Source organism: Pleurodeles waltl, chromosome 10 (assembly GCF_031143425.1).
Source record: "Pleurodeles waltl isolate 20211129_DDA chromosome 10, aPleWal1.hap1.20221129, whole genome shotgun sequence".
NCBI classification, from domain to species: Eukaryota; Metazoa; Chordata; class Amphibia; order Caudata; family Salamandridae; genus Pleurodeles; species Pleurodeles waltl.
Genome location: NC_090449.1, coordinates 682,057,036 through 682,074,428, shown reverse-complemented (window position 1 = coordinate 682,074,428; position 17,393 = coordinate 682,057,036). Strand labels below are relative to the sequence as shown.

Below are 17,393 nucleotides of genomic sequence, written 5' to 3'. Positions count from 1 at the left end.
CTACTCCGCCAGGGCTTATGATTAATATGCTGGTGGCGCGTGCCTCCCGCTGCCCTGGGGAACACCAGTTCCCTAGAGCTGTAAATATTGTTATGTAATATGATGGAGGGGGCAGCCCGGCCCCCTCCCGCCGCCCTCGGGCCCACCACCTCACTGGGGTGAATAGTAAAATATGTGCGGGGGCTGTGCATCCCCCTGAACCCGGAGGACCACCACTTCCTGGGGCAAAAATGTTTTAAGTAAGTGGGGGGGTCGCAATGGCCTCCCCCAGAGCCTCAGGAACCATCTTCCAGGGGTGAATTGTAAAATATAAGCGAGGGCTGCATGCCCCCCACTTCCTCTGGGACCACCACCCCTCGGGACAACTGTTTAAAACAATAAAGGGGGTCACTTTGTGCCCCTAGGGACCACCACCTCCTCGGGCCGGCTTCTGCTATGCCCCAAAGTGCCCACCCTGGGACATAGTTGTTTGATGTGGCTTGGCTGCAGCTCAGCAGTTGCAGCCAAGCCACAGCAAACACTTCACTATTTGAAAACGGGATCTCTAAAGCAGGTCCCACTGTCAAAAACTGAAGCTTTCATCTCTTTCATCTCTGTCCCCTGCACTCATGCAGGGGACAAAGATGAAAAGCTTCAGCAAGCATGGAGCTGCTATTAAAGTAGCTCCATGCATGCTGAAGCAATGGCACCACAAGGGAAACCTTGAGGCTTCCTCCGCGGTGCCAGATAGCCCACAAGGGCATTTTCATAAAATGATAAAATAAATAATAAATGCATATAGAAGGACTGTGGAGGAGCCCCAGAAGGCTCCCGGAGCGGTCCCAGATAGCCAATAAATGGCTAAGAAACAAATTGGCAAAAAATAAAAAAACAATAGCTCACTGTGAAGGTCGCTAGGCCTTCAAACTGAGCAATCAGAGTTTGAGTCTAGCCAGACTCGCTCGCCTTTTTTTTTTTTTTTAAAGTGCAAATTATTTGTATTTTAAAAATGACAGATACATCTTTTAATTTAAATTGTAGGGAAATATCTCATTCTCTCACTCCCACTTTTTTTCTCTCTCTGACTCTCTTCTAATCAATTTCTCCCACTCACACATCCACTCAGATACTTGCGCACCCACTCACCGACCAACTCACTCACCCACTAACAGACCCACTTAGACCTCTGGCACCCACTCACAGCCCCAGTCAGCCCCTCATGCACCCACTCGCAGACCACTCAGACATTTACACACCCACTCACAGACGCACTGACAGCCTCATGAACCCACTCACAGATCCATGCACACACTGACATCCCTCCTAAAAAAATGATGTACACACTCTCACACCCAGAGAGACACTCTCACAGCCACGCTAACCCCCAGATACACCCTCTCACACCTAGTCTGACAACCAGAGAGGCTGCTGTCAACTTCCGCTGCGCACGGCCAAAGGGTTGTGCACAGCATGGGGTTGGGTGGTTAGGAGGGGTTGGCCGCAGGGTCTGGCTGCACTAATATCTGTAAATCATATATATCAGACACCGTATGTTCAGGTGTTTGAGTCCTAAGGGCAGGGATTGGGTGTCGATTCATTTTGCCATAGAAATATTCCTTTTATTTCAGAATGCGGGTGAATTTGAATAAATTTACATATACTGCCATGGGACTGCCACTTGAGAATTGCAAAAACTATCCACATCAAGGCTTCGGTTGGACATGTTTACAATGGTTAAGACATTAACAGTAACATTCAACTAATCTTTCACAGGCGCATTAGTCATATTATCCCATAAGACCAGTTTTATATTATTGGACACAGTTGTTGTGTCTTCATTGATCTAATTTTCACACCAGGGCCCTCTTTGTTTTGTTTTGCCAGGCCTTAGCCTCTCCATTTCCTCTAAAATAGTAGATACACCCTGTAGTGTTGAAGTATTAGGTGTCTCACTTTAACCTGAGATGCTGTCTCTGGATATCAGGGAACTACAGCTGACAGTTCTAGTAGCAACAGTTTCATTGTGTTCTCTCTTCTTGTCACTAGAAACTCTACCATTATCATATTTCTTTGCAAAAGTATATATTTTACCTTCCTTCTAATCCATTTCCCCTTTTTATCTTCCTTAATTTCTTATCCGCTAAATTGATTTGATATTTTCAAATATCTCATTAAGAATATCATAATTCTTCTCGACCACCTCCATGGGTCAAGTCTCCTGATTGTTTTTTCTAACTTATCTATATCAGTCTGTAATTTTGACACTCTTTTTGTCAGCATGATTAATCAAAATATGCATATTTGTGAATGATGTATTTTGTAAATTGTCCCCCCATTCACTCAGTGATTCAGCATCTGGGTCTTCTAAAGTGGGGAAAATTAGAATCCACAACCCTCCAGGGATTCTACTATTGTCAAGATATCTTTGGAAAGTTTTACAGTCCCACCATCGTGCCAATGCTTTTAAAAAAAAAAATCTTTCCAACTGTTGAAATTTCACCCTAAGTCCTTCCTTGATTTGCATTTCAACACAATTCCTACAAATCACAGGTCTGTTAAAAAATAAGTCCTGTTCTAGTATTTCCCTTCTAGCCTGAAGTCTAGGCATATTAGTCACAAGATTAACAGTTATCACTTATAAAATTTTTACAAGGTAGGGGGCATGCAAGATGATTCTCAATTAACAATGTCAAAAGAGAAAAGCAGCAAGACCTCATTCTGCACCACCATGTCACAATAAAAACGAGCTCATGATGTGCCACACCCAAACACCTGCTTAAACAGAAAGTGAGAAAACCATCTATAGGTGATGCACCATCAACAAATATTCACAAGTCAAAAGGTGTCCAAAGAGTAATGAATCTTCTTTTATTTTCCTTAAATCTTCACAAAACAAGGTGCTCAAATTCATCCAAGGAATATTGAAATTCAAAGAAAAACAGCCAAGCAACGTGTTTCATTTACTTCATGTAAGCTTCTTCAGGGCTGTAGCATAAATAAACATGCAATTGTGATGCATAAGCCCTAAAAACATAATGTCCGTATATAATGTAGCTTATCACAAAAGTGATTCTTCAAGAAATGATACTCACCTGAAGTAGGCTTTATAATGTGAATAGGAATCCATAGCATAGGTCTGTGTTGTTGACAGAATATTTCACATTATAGGTGTGATCTGCCCTAAAGTACAGTTTTTCTCCACCTAGGCTGAGAGGGTCCAGCAAGGTACCAGACTGGTGGTACACATGTACCTCAAGCATAGGTTTACAGTCCCTAACATCATAGCTACACTCCATATGACACTTTAAGATTTTCTCAGCTCAAAATCAGATTTCAAGCCCTTTGCCCTCCTCCAATGGACCAAGGTAATTACTCCAATCCCCAGTAGAAGGATCAGATGCCTTCTCACATAATCAACCAATTCAGTCCTTAGCCTGGTTCCTGGTAAAGGAAGGGGTGTGGAGGATATCTGTATCTGTTAATTAACTTGTCCCACTGCACCTGAGGTGGGACAGCCCACACCCACAGAAATAAAGGAGGAGGGCCACAGGAGGAGTGCACCCTTGAAGTTTTGGTGAGAAATGATCCGGCAGTTATGTCAGCTAGAGGTATAGGCAGGGCATGGGGGTCAGAGCCTCTTTATTGATTTATTTGTGAATGGGCAGGGGTATGCATGAGGCACCCTCCCCAAGCACAGGTGTGCCCCTGGGGGCCCCTATCGTCCCAGGGGTTTGTCTATAAAAAAAAATGTCCAGAGACCCCATCCCCCAGGACCGAGCAAGTTCAGGGTGGGGTACGTTGTCTGCCACCTGTGCGTGTGGCCGTGTGTGGCTGAGGGTGAGCAAGGCACATTGGGATCTCATCTGTCTGCCTGCACTCCTTGTGGGCACAGGAGTGCACTACAGAAAAGAAATTGCTCTGATAGAGAGGAAGCAGAACCAAACCTGTGCTGCCTCTTGTGTGCGGCCTTGGATGTGTGCACACATGAGTGCCTGCTGGGGCTTGGGGCTACCCCTGAAGCTCTTAATGAAGCACAAGCTTATGGGTAACAGAAAAACAAAGAAATAAAAGAGAAAAAGGGCCTCCTGCTTCCTGCCTTGGGCAAGTGAGAAACCATTCATAAAATATGCATTCTGCCGAGCCACAGAGTGCCACATAAGTCCCTACGAGGGCCATCATTTGTTTATCTTGTTTCTTGTGGTGGCTCCAAGGATGGGTAAGGTGGTCTCCAACCTGGTTTAAGTGTGTCTGGGGGTTGCAGGTGGTGCAGCAGCTCCTATGGAATGTTTTCAAAATACCCAGCGCCCAATTTATATATTGGTGGGTGGCCTATTTCTCCACCAAAATGACAGAGTAAATTACTGACGCAGGTGCAGCCACCAAATGTAGAAATGTCTGTTAGCTCAATGAACAATTCAAGCATTGACAGAAACTGCTGTGTAATATGTGAGGTCATAAGTAGTGCATGATATCTGCACAGGTTATAGGGCACTAAATCGTAAATGACATGTTTCAGTGTTTTTGGAATTTCTTAACGTTAGCTCATTTCTCATTCCAGCACCTAACTATCACATCACTTAAACCTTTGTTTTTTACAGTGAACATCCCCAAGGTGCGTAGATGTGGAGTTAAGGATATCAAATTTATACTTATCAATGTATACTTAGTAGCACAATATTTTGGTTGCCAATATTTGTGCTATGATATTCTTGTAGCATATTTCTCTAGTTAAAACTGTGACTTGCAAGCTTTGTGTGTGCGCTTTAAAAGTGTTCATGGGCTGCAGGTTGGTCTACAACACAACACTGGTTCACTAGGCCCAGGGTCCAGCCTGAACTTTTAGGATATTCTAATTTGATACATTTTGATGTAATTAATCTAAATAGTATGTATTTACTGTTGATAGATATCCTGCACACATGGAAGAAAAACACTGGCTTTCCATGGACTAAATCACCAGAGAACATGGAAATTAATTGGCAGATAATTAATCCATTCATTTCAGTTGTATTCAGATTTATGTTCCTATTACATGTGATTCTGGTCTGGCAAGCTTCCAGCTTCTTTTATTGCCTGGCTCATCGAGATCCCTAGATTCAGAAGGATATGATTTTTCAGAGCCTAAGCATTCTGCCAAATTAATGCCTTATCCTCTTCCTCATCTCAGTCCTTGCCTGCTCATTGAGGTATTCCTCACTTTATGAGATGGGCAAATTGTCACCTACAAAATAAATAAAAAGTTTTATGCACAGCTTATAATTTCTTGGCCTTGCCTCAGTGGAGCCATGAAGGTTTGTTGTTTTTTACATTTCTCTTTATATGATCTGCATCAAGGCATTGGAGATCACTATATAGAGCTGTGCTTTAAATAATGGTGGGCCTCCATGTGGCACAAAGTAAGTCTGGAAGACACATAAGAATTTAATTTGGCAGGTCCTTGCTGTGCCTAGGGTAAGCATAAAAAGTGAGTGAAGAGCCCTCCCAGAGGTTTTTGATCCTTTTAATGTTTCCCTAAAGGCATTAATTTATGTTGCAGTGGTAAGGTCCTGAGTTGTGGACCATGGACAAATGTAAGGGCAAGTGGAACACTTGCAAGGCAAATCTTGGAGCCTCCCCCTTCCACTATTTCAACATTCTTTCATTTCTTTTCATAACAAAGAGGCAGCATCAGGAAATTGGGCTAGGAACATTCCTGAGCACAGAGTATGCCAGTGACTCTCATTATAATGCATTCGAGCCAATAAAGAATTTCCCCAAATTCAGATCTGGACTACCTATCTAGTCTGCTGCCCTGCCTCCTGTTCATAGGCCACACTTTCACAGAGAGGTTTGTTTCCAAGGCAGGGCTCTTGGAGATCAAGAGTGCTCTCTGGGGATGTTTTTCAGTGTTTTTTTCACATTCTGTTACAGCTATGTATTCCCTCCCTAGGCAGTAGACTGCATTTTAGCACACATGTAGGCCATACCCTAAAGCCTTAGATGGAGAATATACTATGAGCCACAATCCAGTGGATCTTTGCCAAGACCTGGCATATGTACCACTGGTTGCAGATGTGGAACCAACTTTAGATATCCTTTGTAAGCAGGATCTGTGATCTCACTCAAAAGTGAACAACTTTGCGAAGTGTAGGGACATGTGCTAATCCTAGTGTTTTTTCACTTTTGTTTTATGTTGCTTTTATGATGTGGTAATACAACATAGTGTCAGAAGCGTTTCTCTCAATACCAAGAACTAGCCAGGATTATGGCAATCTATTTATGTCAAAAACGTTTCCCCAACAAGATGGGAACAGTTTTGGTGAAAAATTACAAAGCGTTCTCCATTCTGTAATACCATGAAGGCATGAGGAACAGTCCATCATTATTTCTAAAGACAAACACAAGCATTTCCTTCCAAGTACTCCATGTTGTGCATTGTCTTCCTGGAAAGGAAAAAACATGGCAGACATGGCACTAAATTAAGGATGGTACCACAAAACAATGAGTATTCCCAACCAGGTTAGAGTAAAAATCAAATTATATATGACCCACACCCACTCTAATAGTGTCATTTGTCATAATCGGGTCCATCCCATCCCCCAAAACCAGGGTGGGGTCAACCATCTTTCAGGAAGAATTTTGATGTATACTACCAGGGGACCAAGAAATAAAAATACCTTATGTCAGCCAAAGGTATCTCTTTATTTGCAGTAGGCGTGCCTATGAATAAAAATCACTATGGAGGGACTATTAGGTTCTAATGTTCCTAATACGCTCACTTTTGCTGTCAACAGGTTTCAGCCCCTAACTCTGGCCTAAAAAGTTAGCAGGCTTTCATCATGACGTGTCAAGCTTATATTAGCCCAGGCATTAGTGTGTAATTAGACTCAATGAACTTGTGAAGCATGCAGTGCTAAAGATTTGCATGCAGGGAATGCATTGACTCGATCCATAAGCATTCATGAATAGGATAGTGGTACCTGGTAAAGAAAACATAAGACATACAAACACAGAGTACCAGTTGTATGTTGCCTTCTATGTTCTTCTTGTCTTGTTTGTACTTATGCAGAGAGAGAAAGAGAGAGAGAGAGAAAGAGGGAGAGAGAGAGAAAGAGAGAGAGAGAATGTGAAAAAAGGCTCATCTCAAGTGGACTATGCAAGCAAAAATCACTTGTGTGCAGTTGATATACATGCACAACCAAGATATGTAGCACAAAATCGTGTTCATTTTCAGTCTTTTTGCCATGCAAAACAATGGCCAGCTGGGTGTGAAAACACACAGGAAAATACTAATAAAATGAATTGAGTGTGTCTCACTTGCAGAAGTGATCAACATGACTAAGTATGACAAAGAACAAAGTGGGAACAAACACACATGAGATACATAAAATGTATTATGACACATAGCATCCACACTTACCCATTCTGAGTTACCAGTTGTACCTCCCAGGGAGCGGGGTGGCGTGCCCCTGTAGTCACACACTGTTCTGATTTGGGGAGGCAATAATATATCAAAGAAAGACATACCAAATGATGTTAGAAGTCGGTGAAGCCCTCACATTTATGATGCGTGAGGAGTGGTTAAGCCCTCTCAAGTTGCAGAAATTGTATGGGAACCAACTCCTTACTCAAGTCGTCAAGGGTAGCACACCACTACATAACCTAATAGTGCCCTGCAAGCTCCTGACTTCTGTTATCGGACATGAGTAACGGGCAGTTCTTAAACACCTTGCACTGTTGTCGTGTGGGTCAGGGCATGGTCTGAGGGTACAAGGTTCACGAAGTGCACAGGCAGCTGGTGCAATGTGTGCCAGCGTCTCGGGTCAAAGAATGGTTTTCATGCAAAGAGAAGAGTTATTTTGACAAAGATGCCGATATTGGGCCAAAAAAATATATTGTGCCCTAATAGGAGCATATGACATTAGAGAATATTGGGATTTGAAGTTGTGGGCAACATTGTACCTATTCCAGAGGGGAAGACTTTTTTTGTTAATGTGACAATCACAAACATCAAATTTTCTGACACAAAAGGTGAAATACATGTTGAGGAAAAGGATATTGTCGTAAGAAGACATGGTTTGCATATAGGTTCTACATAAAGCAGTATGAAGGCCCCTGCCTACAAAACATATATAGTAAATGGGAAAGGGGGTTCTGTCGTTAAAGTATGTAGTACCAGCAATTGTCAGGGAGAATGCCCATATTTGGGGACGTGGAGAGGGGAAGGGGAGGGGGGAACTTTTCTTTAGTCACTGGGCATTTTTCTTTTCAAATACATTATGAGGAATGTCATCTTTATCAATTCTTCATATAAAGATCATATGCAAGTTAAAGACCCGGTAATTATACATAGCTTCACAGTGATGTGATGTTGGAACTTCATCTAGGGGTCACCATTTATACTGTGGAATTCAAATGCTTCCATAGGATCTCCTCATTCAGACCCTTTACATGAGTCTTGAGCCCATACACCCACTGTTGTTCCCTCTTTAAGAGGGACCCTGGGTTAGTAGGTAGGTATAGTATTTTTGTCAATAATGGTCCAATACATATAATTTCCGCTGTGTCCCTTCTCAAGAAAGTGAGCAGTCTTTCTTGTAGTTGTTGTTCTACAGTGAATGGTGCTCCTGTGTTCACCAATTCTCTGTTTTATTTTATGTACAGTCCTGCCCACGTCCTTGAGTTTACATGGTTATGCTATCAGGTAAATTGCATTTTCAGAGTTAGAGTTAGTATGAGAACAGTGTTCGTACTTCCTGGGTAAGCCCATATATAAATATTTTGGCTGTATTGTTAGAGGACATACAGTACATTGTCCACAAAGGAAAATGAACAACAACAGGTGGTAGGTTCCACAAGATATGTTGTTTAGGCAGTGACTGTTGTCTGGGTCTGGTAAGGATGAGTCAGTCTCATGCATCTATTCCTTCAGAATGAGAACATAGGTTTTTCAAAGGACAGGTGATTAGAGGTCAGAATATGGCAATTTTTATTAATAATTTTCTTTATGGCATTAGTAGAGTTGTTAAATGATGTGACACAGATGAAAGCTTTTGTTTTCTTGTGTATGCTGGGTTTCAGAAGTGAATCCCAGGGAGTACTGAGGGTACTCCCTGGGATTCACCCACCTAGCTCTAGTAATCACCCACTTTGGTTTGCTCCTTTACCACTATTTTCTTATGAAAGAGTTGGATTCACACTTGAAGTCTTCCTGCGAAGAGCAATTTCTTCTGAGTCATAGGAACTGACCTATGGAGAGGTTTTCCCATAGTGCAAGTGGATAGGCACAGTTGAAATGATGAAAGATATTTTTGTCTGTGGGTTTGGTGTACAGGGTAGTTGAAAGCACACTGTTTACAGCTCTGACTGTCACATCAAGTACTGATACTTTGTGGATGTCAGCGGACATTGTGAGACAGGTAAGGGTTCTTGTGATATAACAAGGAGAGTTCTTCTTCATTCGCCTGCCAAAGGGTAAAGATATCATCAGTGTATCATAGCTACAGATGTATCTTAATCCTATGTGGAATATGGGTCCAGATATTATTTTCTTCAAAGCATTGCATACATAAGCATGCTATGCTGGGAGCAATTCTGCTCCCATAGATATTCTGTGTCATTTAAGGTATAGCTGGTCTTCAAATGCAAAGAAATTATGAGTGAGAGCTAATCTGACTAGTTGCATAATCCAGCCCATTGGTGCGGCCAAGCCCCATTCGTTGTCTTCAGGGAGGGCAGTGATCACACGTAGACACTCCTCTTGAGAGATGATTGTCTAAAACATCTCAACATCTAGCCAGACTCTTCTTTCAGTTTCGGGATCATACGTCACCTCCCTAATGATGCTGAGGACATTCTTGGTGTCCTTGACATAGGATCTGGTCTTTTCAAACAGGCTTTGTAGAAACCAATTGGTGACTTGGGATAAAGGTTCTAAAACAGACCTAATGCCAGATGCAATCGGTATACCCAGCGGGGGAAGTCTCCCCTTGTGTATTTTGGGCAGGGTGTAGAAATAAGGTGTCTTGAGATATTGGGGTATCAAGAAATCTGCCTCTTTGCTGTTAATCCAATCCTTTGCTTTGTCTTCCAGTCTCCTGATCTCGTTCTGCAATCATTTAGTGGGATCTGTACTAATTAAGGATTGCTCTCTAATACCATGTTAGCTGGTGGCAAAAGTGAACCTGGGCTTGTTTTGTAGCTTTTGGATGTGTGTTTTCAGTCTGAACACACATCAACGGGGATTTTCAATTTTTGCTTTCAAATTTACCTATAACTACTTTTTGAAATGGAGTTGCATCCTGTATAGAAAGAACAGCACACAAATGTAAAATGTATTTTGTACTCTATTAACTTTGGAAATGCCCTGCAGTAAACGTAATGAGCAGTTCTGACTTAATTCTCAGTTACTGAAGGCATTATACCTTTCCTTCTGACCACACAATGGAGCTGCAGGATATTCAAATCAATTTTACTGTACTCCTTGCAATTTTGCATACCTGAGATCTTGTACTTTGACATTGACACTGGTACAATTCATTCAGCTAATGAATGTTTGATAAGGCTTTCACACCATTACTTTGAACATGGGATTTTAATTTAGATATCAAATATATTTGTGTTTTTCAGGATTTTGCCGATTCCATCTATCAGTTGGTCATGCAGAAGTTCCAGCAACTGACAGAAAATGTAACTTCTATGCACACGTGTCACAAAGCCCTTGCAGGAATTGTAATGACCAGAGGTAAGTTGCTTTTTTTTATTTGTGTTGAGTTTTATTGGACTTGGACATGTTCACAGAGTCCAGCAAATTAGAGGTTATTAGAGCTTCAAATAGCTTTCAAATGGCTAGGGCATCCCCTCTTCCCATACCTGTTTGCAAAGCAGCTCCCTCCTCTATGGTGAGAGCTACCTTGTTGCAAACAAAAGGAGTAACGCTTTGATCAGTATGCAACGTTTGAGACAGCCCAGACAGCACTTTTTTTAATTTTCTGAAAACAAAGTCCCAAAGCAGAAGGTTTTCTTTGGAAATTGAAAAATCGGTGTCCGATATTTCTCTTAAGTACCATTTCTCCTAAGAAACATTTGAACATTTACCACAGCCTTTCAGTGTATGTAAACTAACTGTTCAAATGAAAACATACAAGTGGCAATCAACGTATTGGTGTGATTCTAACCCAGAGAAAGTTCAGAGTTACATACTGTAGTGTCTTGCATTCTGACTCCAATGGGCTCCGTATCAGTGAGACATAGTTGCTAGAATAAAATGTAATGAAAGCTTGGTTTAGAATGTTGGAGTTCACCGGTACACACAGAGGAATAAAGATGTGTAATTTACAGCTCCTTTTGTGGCATAGTCATTGGCAGGTACCCAGGCTGGGGAAGATGCTACTCATGTTAGATAGCCTGTTTGGTTTATTGGTTCCTCGTACTCCCATACCATAGTTCACGTTTTCATAGATGGAGCTATATCATAAGCGGATACCTTAATGATTACATAGTGGTGTTATCTCAATTATCCTCCAATCCTACCTGCAAAGATATGCAATCACATCACTGAAATTCTTCACTGATGCAAAAAGAAAACATTTCTTGTGTAATACAGATTGGTGCAAACAGATTTTGATCCAGTCCATAATACAGAAAGATTTTACACTTAGAAAAACTTTACACTTAGGAATAAATGAAGGAAATGAATTATATTTCCTAAAAACATTTTAACAAAAATAGAGTTAAATTAGTTTGTGCCCTTTTTCCATCATTAGATCTGGGGGAACTCACAAACTCCCAAGGCAAACCACACCTTGATCCACCCACACCACAATCCCATCTGATGTTTTACTACTGTATTGCAAGGGGGCCTATTGAGAACTTTAATCATCAATAATCACTCTATTTGGAAACACAAAGTTCCCGCACCCACTTCGCCCAGGAGGAATGAACCTTTGATGTGAGTGTGGAATTATTCAGGAACTGTGAATCATCAGTCTATCATAGAGATATAATTTGCATTTTTAGGCAGTCAATTATGAGATTTTGATGTGAGTTTCAAGCTTTAAGTCCTTTAGTATTTATTTTGTTTTTGAAAAATCATCAATTAATCAATAACCTCGTGGAACGAGTCCTCAGCCCCTGACATCGCCATCGCCATCCCTGACGGATACAAGATCACCAGAAGAGATCGCACCAACGGAATCGGCGGAGGAATAGCCATCGCCCACAAATCTTCCCTCAAGATCCTCACCCACACGGACGACACCCTCAAGTCAGCCGAACACCTCCACTTCCAGATTCACACGGACCCCAACACCACCCTCAGAGGAACCCTCATATACCGTCCGCCAGGACCAAGAGCCCCCTTCAGCGACACCGTCTCCGACCTCGCGAGCACCCACGCCCTCGCCTCTCCAGACTACATCCTCCTGGGAGATCTCAATTTCCACCTGGAGAACAACAATGACGCCAACACCGCATCACTGACCACCAACCTCTCCAACGTCGGACTCCGTCAACTGGTCAACACCCCCACCCACATCGCAGGACACACCCTTGACCCACTCTTCACTTCAAGCAACCACATCTCTTTCAGCCACACCTCCGAACTCCATTGGACTGACCATCACTGCGTACACTTCACCTTCAAGAAAAACACCGAACACCACCGCACCCCTCTACCGCCTCACCGCCGCTGGGGAAAAGTCACCGAAGAACAACTAGCCAGTACCCTCACCAAAAACCCACCACCCGACCCCACCGACCCGGACTCCGCCGCCATCAACCTCCATCAATGGATCCTCAACTGCTCCAACATCCTAGCTCCACTCAAGAGACCCACCGCCAACCAAGATAAGAAAAAACCAGCCTGGTTCACAGACGAACTGACCACCTCCAAATGCAGAAACTCAAGAAAAAATGGATCCTCGAGCGTACACCCGACAACCTTGCCACCCTCAAGGAAGCCAACCGCAGACACCACCAACTGATCCGACTCGCCAAGCGCTCCCACTTCACAGACCGCCTCAATAACAACGCTCACGACTGCAAAGAACTCTTCTGCATCGTGAAGGAACTTTCCAACCCCAACGCCAATGTCAACGACGTCCCTCCTTCCCAGGAACTCTGCGACGAGCTCTCCACCTTCTTCTACCAGAAAATCGCAACCATCCACGACAGCTTCAACACCTCACCTCCGCCGGACCCCACCCCCAGCAACTCCTCCCACGCCTACCGCATCACCACCTGGACTCAAGTAGATGACGCCGAAACACGAAAAACCATGAACTCCATTCACTCAGGATCCCCCGCTGACCCCTGCCCACATCACGTGTTCAACAAAGCCGATGCCACAATCGCCCCCAAACTCCGCAAGATCATCAACCTCTCCTTCGACACCGCTAATTTCCCGGACAGCTGGAAGCACGCAGAAATCCAACCCCTCCTCAAGAAACCCAAGGCTGACCTCAACGATCTCAAAAACCTCCGTCCGATCTCCCTCCTCCCTTTCCCAGCGAAAATCATCGAGAAGATCGTCAACGCACAACTCGCCCACTTCCTAGAAGACAACACCATCCTAGACCCCTCTCAATCTGGTTTCAGACGAAACCACAGCACTGAGACCGCACTCCTCGCCGCCACAGATGACATCAGACAACAAATGGACAACGGCGAAACCTCAGCCCTGATCCTCTTAGACCTATCAGCCGCTTTCGATACAGTCTGCCACCGCACCCTACTAAACCGTCTCCACGAGGCCGGCATCCAAGACAAAGCCCTCAACTGGATCTCATCCTTTCTCTCCGACAGAACTCAGAGAGTCCGACTCTCACCCTTCCGCTCCAAAGCCACCAACCTCATCTGCGGCGTCCCCCAAGGCTCCTCACTCAGCCCAACGTTGTTCAACGTCTACATGGCCCCCCTCGCACAACTGGCCCGCCAACACAACCTCAGCATCATCTCCTACGCCGACGACACCCAACTCGTCCTCTCCCTGACCAAAGATCCTCTCACCGCCAAAACCAACCTCCACGAGGGACTGAAATCCATCACCGAGTGGATGAGCAACAGCCGCCTGAAACTCAACTCCGACAAGACGGAAGTCCTCATCCTCAGACGCACCCCCTCGGCCTGGAACGACTCCTGGTGGCCCACCGCCCTCGGCCCGCCACCCACCCCCGCCAGCCACGCACGAAACCTGAGCTTCATCCTCGACTCCGCTCTCACCATGTCCAAACAGGTTAACGCTGTCCCCTCTTCCTGTTTCAACACCCTCCGCATGCTCCGCAGGATTTTCAAGTGGATTCCAACAGGAACCAGAAAGACAGTGACCCAAGCCCTCGTCAGTAGCAGACTCGACTACGGCAACGCACTCTACACAGGCATCCCAACGAAAGATATCAAATGACTCCAACGCATCCAGAACGCAGCCACCCGCCTGATCCTCGACGTACCCCGCCGAGGTCACATCTCCCCCCACCTGAAGAACCTCCACTGGCTCCCCGTGGAAAAGAGGATCACCTTTAAACTCCTCACCCACGCACACAAGGCACTCCACAACACCGGACCCGCCTACCTGAACTCCAGACTCAACTTCTACGTTCCCTCACGTCAACTACGCTCTGCCAACCTCGCCCTCGTCCCCCGAATCCAGCGCAAGACCTTTGGCGGCAGATCCTTATCCTACCTCGCCGCCAAGACCTGGAACTCTCTCCCCACCTCTCTTCGCCAGACCCAGGACCTCCTCACCTTCAGGAGATTCCTCAAGACATGGCTCTTCGAACGTTAGCAGCACCCCCCCCCCCCAGCGCCTCGAAACCCTAACGGGTACATAGCGCGCTTTATAAATCTTTTGATTGATTGATTGATTGAATAACAATATCAAGACAATACAGTACAAAGCATAAAGTGTGTTCCATTTAATTAAATCTCTATTCTAGGCTAGAGAGAGTGTGAGCAAAGAATCAATTAGAAACCATAAAGAGCTTTAGTTCGAATGTGAAAGCATTAGTCTATTTGTAAATTAGAAGCAGAACTTCCCATGAAGAGGGGTTAAAGAAATTCATGGGTAGCACAGAATTCAAGCAAGGAAAATAAAGGATCTCTCAGTGTGAAACTGAGAAGCATCTGCAAAGTGTTCTGCGGAGAGTCTGGAAAGGGTCTAAGCAGGATCTTTGTCTGGGTCTGAAAGAGTCTGAGTCTCCATCTCCACTGAACTCTAGGAACACACATTTATACAACATTTTAATTTCTTTAGTTGAAACAAATTGTAGCATTTTTCTATTGTTTCGGCCAATCAGACAACAGTCTCAACATTGGAATAGGACAGCTTCCACTGACTAAGCAAACTAAACAAACAGCATCATAGACATAAGATACAAATGTACTGCAATGTACTGCAAATTGTACCGATCAAAATCAAATCAGCCTAGTTTTCCAGGGCTTCTTTCTATAAGACAAAACAGGTAAGGGTGAGAGCAGTACATTACTTGATAAAAGCATTCCTTTTCCATACACTTTTATTGACAAAACATATTCATTAAAAACATTTTACTGAAATTAACTAAAACATTTTAATCCATTATTATATTCTATGAAAGGTATGCGAGTGAGAAAAATGAAGCATAATATTTCATCTATCCATTCCTCTTATCTCAAATCACATTTGCATAATTTAAATTTTATTACCTGAAATGCCTGACCTGGGTCAGGGTACAGGAGAAAAAAAAAAGAATTAGTAACTTTAGCTAAATACACGTGACTATTGAAGTTTTCTGTAAAAATCTGGTTTTAAATGCTGCTTCTCGTTTTAAGACCTTCATGTTTCCTGAATGCATTTGTTACAATTTAATTTTTTAATTAAACATCTTCACAACCTACTTGTTGTGATGTACAAGTATGCAGTAGTAAACTAAATATGCCTGTCAAGTATCCATTTGTCGATATCTGATAGGAGTAAATGGAGCTATTTCCATCCATAAATGGCGGAATATGGCCATATATGACTTTGTGAATCTTGAAATTTTGCCACACACATACAGCCTTATTTTGAGTTTAGCATACAGAATACTCTGCAAAACTTGACAGATGTCCTGTCTACCATATTTAGGGCCTGATTCTAACTTTGGAGGACGGTGTTAAACCGTCCCAAAAGTGGCGGATATACCACCTATCGTATTACGAGTCCATTATATCCTATGGAACTCGTAATACGGTAGGTGGTATATCCGCCACTTTTGGGACGGTTTAACACCGTCCTCCAAAGTTAGAATCAGGCCCTCAGTGTGCCATTGATGGTAATGCACATATAACACATGGGATTTTGTAATCCTTGTATAAACAGCAGTCTCTAATGTATTTATAATCAGCGACTTGTGATGCACCCAGTCGCCAATTAGAAAGAAAGACATCAGAACTCCACTATTATAAGTTATCACAGACTAAGGGGGTCATTACGACCCTGGCGGATGGCGGAGAACAGGCGGTAAGACCGCCAACAGGCTGGCGGTCTTACCTTGGGGAATTATGACCATGGCGGTTACCGCCATGGTCATCCGCCGGTTCTCCGTTCTGCCCGCCGGGCTGGAGACCTGGGTCTCCAGCCCGGCGGCCGTCACTATGCCGCCGGCGGTATTTGGACCCGGCTTACCTCCGTGGATTTCCAGCGGTTTGAACCACCATGAAATCCATGGCGGTAAGCACTATCAGTGCCAGGGAACCGCCATGGATTTCATGGCGGTTCAAACCGCCCCTGGCACTGGCAATTCCTTGCCTGGCACTGATAGGGGTCTCCTCCTCCCCGACTCCCTCCCCCACACCCCCCACTACCCCTGCCACCCCTCCCCACCCCGACCCCCAACAGCACATAACTCACACACACCCGACACGCATGCAGGCACCACCAACACACACACGCACACACCCCGACATACATGCCAACATCCACACACACAGTCAGACACGCACACCCACATTCAAACATACACGCACACATCCATACAGACATACCCACAGACATACATGCACTCATTCCCATACACACAACACCCCGCAAGCATACACGCACTCACACACCCCCTCTACATATACACACGCACATCCCCCATGCACGCACACAACACCAACACCCCCCACCTCCCTCCCCTAACGGTCGATCGACTTACCTGTTCTGTCGATCCTCCGGTAGGGGACGGGAGCCATGGGGGCAGCTCCGCCGACACCACACCGCCAACAGAACACCGCCAAGGCGAATCACAGGATGTGATTCGCTGGGCGGTGTTCTGTTGGCGTGGCGGTGGAGGTGGAGCAACCTCCAGTTCCCCGCCTCCCGCCAGTATGGCTGTTGGCGGCTCTCGGTCCGTAAAGGGACAGAGAGCTGCCAACGGTCATAATAGGCCGAGCGGCAAACCGCCTGCACAGGCGGTCTTCCGCACAGCAGTCCC

The 17,393-nt window shown here is 44.4% G+C and overlaps 1 protein-coding gene across 1 annotated transcript in view; it reads left to right on the top strand.

Moving 5' to 3' along the window:
* The window catches only part of ADARB2 (adenosine deaminase RNA specific B2 (inactive)), a 1,180,343-nt gene that overhangs the window by 882,823 nt on the left and 280,127 nt on the right, over nucleotides 1-17,393 (top strand). Inside the window, exon 4 of the mRNA XM_069211196.1 lies at nucleotides 10,588-10,702. Coding sequence (XP_069067297.1) covers nucleotides 10,588-10,702 — 115 coding nt within the window. The remainder of the gene's footprint in view (nucleotides 1-10,587; nucleotides 10,703-17,393) is intronic.